Source organism: Mchenga conophoros, linkage group LG3, assembly GCF_057382185.1.
Source record: "Mchenga conophoros isolate Kocher_MC1m ecotype Shallow Benthic linkage group LG3, M_conophoros_male_GT1.1, whole genome shotgun sequence".
Classification (NCBI taxonomy): Eukaryota; Metazoa; Chordata; class Actinopteri; order Cichliformes; family Cichlidae; genus Mchenga; species Mchenga conophoros.
The window spans coordinates 8,184,191-8,189,204 of NC_140528.1; the positions used below are offsets into that span (position 1 = coordinate 8,184,191).

The following is a 5,014-nucleotide window of genomic DNA, read 5'->3' on the forward strand; positions in this document are numbered from 1 at the left end:
AGTCCTGGAGTCTGATCTGCTCTGATCGTGGTCCTCAGTCTGTCTGGCACAATAACAGACAAACATCCATCTCCTCCTCCTCCTCCTCCTCCTCCTCCTCTGTCTCTAACAGAGCAGCAGTGTATGTGGACTGTCCTGCTGGCACTCTGTCCTTCTACAGAGTCTCCTCTGACACTCTGATCCACCTCCACACCTTCAACACCACATTCACTCAAACTCTTTATCCTGGGTTTATGTTAGACTGGCCTCCTGGTTCCTCAGTGTCCCTGTGCTGAGTGGAGTGTAAAGAGTGTCTCCTGTTACAGAAACACTCTGACTGTTGAACAGATAGTTCAGTCTGTACATGTCTGTCTCTTTCACTCACAAACACGTTTTCAGATTCATGGATTCAATCAGTTGATGTTTGAAACTCTTCTAAATGATTCCTTGTAAACTTCTTCAGTCACAAACAAACAGGAAGTGATGTCACATGTGTTCCTGTCCACACAGCAGAATGAGTCTATTGCTGACAGTGATGTACAAACAGAGTGAGCATTTCTGAGGCCCAAAATAAACTGAGTAGTTCACTGAATGAACAATGGACTGTGAGCTCAGTTCCTTCATCATTAGTATGGATTATATATGTATATGTATTATATTAGTATCATATATATCAGGTGCTGCTGCTTTCAGTCATTGTGCAAATGTGCTGTTTGTAAGCTTGTAAAGCTGCAGTCAGCTGAGACTGAAGAAGTCACCTGATGTCATGTATGACATCAGCAGGACTTTAAAATGAGGAAATGCCGGGCGGGCGTTTCCCCACACCTGACCCTCATGAAGACTGGAAAGACAAACAAAGTAAGAACAAATGACTTAATCTGTAACATAATAAAATGTAAAGAAACATGTAACTGAGTATTCAGCTTCATTTGCAGAATGTTTGATTTGCCAGCAACTGAATGCTTCCACACACAAACCCGGCATAGTGAGTGAAGCAATGTTACTTAACAAATAGCAAATCATAGCAAATACATAGAAACAGAGTAATGTGTTTAATATGCAAAAGAAGAAGAAGAAGTAAACACATATGGGACAAATGGAGACCATTGCAGCTCATCCACCAGTGGGGTAAAAAGAGCAACCAAGAAAGTGGCAGCCTGCACGGCCACAGATGTGCTGGAGGAGCTAGAAGCTCTACCCATAGAGAAACTCCTGGAGAACCTTGCTAAGCCTAACAGGGGACAGGTACTTCTGCCCAACCTGGCAGCCACAAAGTGAACTCATTTAGGTAAAGATAACCACATGCACCTAACCAGCCTGCACCAGCCTGACATTTCTTCCTCCTAAGTAAAAACCAATGGATGGATTGAACTTAGAGTCTCAGCTCAGTTTTCTATTTTGACCACCTACACCCCAAGATACTCTTTTAAAAAGTGTTGTTTTCAGATCCCTTTGAAGTTCATAAAGGGCCTGTTCATTTTCATTCAGATGTTTTATTACATAAATGTTACTGTTTTCTTTTGATTTATGCTCCCACTACACTGCACCTCTACAAACAACAATGCCACGGACTGTCAGCTGCTTTTACATGCTGTGAACATGAGTAGGTTTGATCAGAGTTTCAATTATCAAAGAAAAGACAAACTGAGCAAAAAGAAGGAAAAAAAGACCAACTTCTTCCCAACTGACAAGAAAAATACTCGTCATGTTTTCATAATAAAGGATCAGGCTCCCCATTTATGACAGCTTGGACCAATAATGTATGTTACACTGATGCTACTGTAGAGACAGGGTCAACATCTCTATTTAAATATAATTAATATACAAAACACAATAAAAGTTATACATGAATTATTCATTATTTTTACTATTGATAAAATTCATGTATACTAATCAAAGTTATACATGAGTAACGACATTATTAATAATGATTAATAATAATAATTCTAATGCCAACATGATGACTGTTCATAGCTCCTGCTTTGAAATACTGAACTTAAACATTGACCTGATGAAAGATCACAATTCACAGTGGCCCACTGTCAGAATCATTCTGAATATAAACTCATCGAGTTAATCTGAACCTTTCTCAAATGTGCTGTGAATAAATGCTGCTGCAAGCCACTGTGGGAAAGCTGTGTTATTATCATGGAAACATCTGTGACACATTCACAGAGGACGAGGACACAAAGGGACGACACGCAGAGGCTGTGTTCAAGTCAAAAATCCAAATCTTTAGTCCTAAACAGGCAGTGGTTACAAACAGGAAGACGAGCAGTCCATTAAACAGTCTACAGGGTCAAACATACAGAGAATTCAAACAGCTATTAAAAACAAATAACTGGACACTGAAAAACTTCAGTGATGTGTGAGGCACCAAAGGGAAGCAGCTGAGTATATTCAATGAATTCTCTTCAAATACAAAGACAGAAACTCCTACAGGCAGCATGCAAACTGAGCAGGATACACAAAGATCAGAGATTACAAAAGAAATCAGAAAAGGATTTCAAACTTACTGAGAGCAAGGCCTCTGTTACAAATCTGTCTAATAGAAAAACATGCTGTACAGATACAATACGCTCAGTGTTCATGGTCATTTAAAAACTGGCTCTACCTGAACCACTTCAATATTTTATGAAGTCACTGAGTCGACCATTTCTACAGTTTGTTTCCTTCATTGCAGTCAGAGTGCGGCTGGTAAGGATGAAAACACACACAGAGCGTAAATTGTCTTTGTTAGTAACAAACGTCAGCAAAGAAAAGACAAAACACACAAACACTCTCATGATATTCATGAATCATTAGAAAGCATCCAAACATTCTGCTCGTGGACTTTTACAGTCTTATTTGCACTCGCTCATCTTCATAATCATCCTGATCAATACATGACAGGGGAGGCTTTGAGGTAGGCGGGGCTCTCTGCTGATGTCAGCATGAAAGGCAGGACCAGCGTCTGCCACATGTTGGTGAAACATCACAGTACACTGGCGTGGTTTCCTTTCCAGATGTTGGACGTTTGACACTTCAACGTTGAGGCCAACAAGAAGACACAGTTTTGGGTCGGGTTGCTGCAGGGTTTCTAACTGAGCAAAAGCAGAAGCACACAGACCAACAGGGATCAGATGCTGAGTGTTAGAGGAACATCTGTGCTGATCACTGAATGCTGCTGTGGTCTCTTGTTGAAGTTGGCTGGTGGGACAGTCTAATAGTGATATCCTGCCCATCGGAGGAACACTTTTAAAAACACATGCAATACTTTGTTTGTATTACAGTCACAGTTTATGTTATTTTTGTCCTTTAAAAGTGTTGCTGTACTATAAAGTCCTATAATTTGAGGCTAAAACGGCTCAGAGAGTCTCTCTCTCAGAGGATCTCCTTTGAAAGTGGAGACGGCTTTATCCGCTGATCCACGTCACTTTACCTGGATGTTTTCTTTGAAGCTGGATGAAGACTCCTCTCCCTCACTCCTGCTGCAGCTGTGTGGTCCAGTTGGCCTCTGAGGTCACAGTCAACATCTGTAGCAGAAGAGGGGAAATAAAAGTCCAGGTTACCAAAACTGGGAGCTTTTCCAAAATAGAGCGTAACTGGACTTTTTCAGCCTTACAGGCAGATAGTCGTCTGAAGCTGCAGCTTTTTCTTTTGAGCTTTTTCCAATCTCTGCTCTCGGCTTTCTTTGAGAACATGTCTGCTTTCTTGGCATGGGTCTGTCTGCTGTTGGTGAAGAGACTAAATCCACATACTCGCTACTAAGATCTCCTCAAGTAGTCTCAACCAGATTACAGTTTAAGAGTAAATGTCTCCTGAGAGTTTCACCTTGGGGAGATGCTGTCTTGCTAACATGGAATCATGAGCATTAATCTATGAGGTGAAAAAGTCATTTTAAAAGCTCCAGCCACAAGTTTTATTTCATCTGTGTTTTGGTCAGAGTCCCATCAGACCTCCAGAATGGTGTCAGAGTGTTTTCTATCCACGTGATGAGCACAGGCCTCAGGTCCAGACCTCCACGGGCACCATAGCCTCTTTGGAGCTAATAGGTGCAAGAAGGTTTTGTTGGGATAGGAACTGAAGAGGAAACTGACGAGGAAGGCAAGGATCTTCTTCAGCTCCTCCGAGCCGGGACCTCTTTGTGTAGGCCAGCATTGGCCAGGTAGCCCTCCAGCATCGCTGGATGGCCGACAGTGGAAAACCTAGAGGAGTAGGAGAGAAACAGCAGCTTGGAGCATGTCTTTATACTGTTTAGTTTTTAGAGCCACAGACTTTCTTTTAATGTCATTGTTCAGGATCTATGACTGATTATGTATTTATTGTATTCCTCCATGACTGTGTGACAGCAAGTGGAAAAAACCAGCTTCACCTTTGTTGATATGCTTGTAATTTTAATATTGATTAAATGGCCCATGAAATAATAGAAAGCTCATATATGAAAATGTATTTTAAGAAGTAAAATGTTAATCTGAGTACAAAGGAGTACACTCACCTTCTGGTAGATGGAGGTGTAGCGAGCGCTGGTGAACATCCAGGCCTCCTCGTAGAACTGATCACTGATTGGATCCAAAACATCGATGGAGGATCTGTGTAAGCGCTGAGGATCGTCCTGATGGACAGAACAGAAGGAGAGTGAGACAAGTGAAGATATACTAAACAACACTGTGACATGAACTGAGCCACACACAGTTTGATTCACAGGTGATTGACACATTATTTGACCACGAGCAATCTTTTCTGGTTTGACGCCGTCTTTGTAGCCAGAAACCAGCTCTCTCCTCGGCTTCCTCCACTACACGCTTCCCCCACGCCAGTCTCCTCCGTCACTATAAAGGGGAGAGTCATGAGCTCCATCACCCTCACCTGTGCCGTCCAACGTCCCGCCACCAGCCTCCACTGCAGCAGGCCAGAGACCACACCCCTGCCACAATAAGTAAAAGTATATCCTTGCTGTACCCTTAATGCTAAATGTGCTAAATTAACCGCTGCCTTTGCCCCTTTGGGATTATTCTTATGTCACTGGGATGTTGACCTTTGACCTTCACATTAG

The 5,014-nt window shown here is 42.2% G+C and overlaps 1 protein-coding gene across 1 annotated transcript in view; it reads left to right on the forward strand.

Moving 5' to 3' along the window:
• Positions 1–641, forward strand: part of LOC146577148 (protein NLRC3-like) — a 34,311-nt gene extending 33,670 nt beyond the window's left edge. The window contains exon 9 of the mRNA XM_085268146.1: positions 1–641. This exon is cut by the window's left edge and continues 273 nt beyond it. Within this exon, the coding sequence (XP_085124272.1) occupies positions 1–275 (275 nt within the window). The 3' untranslated portion in view covers positions 276–641.
• The last annotated feature ends 4,373 nt before the right edge of the window (positions 642–5,014 follow it).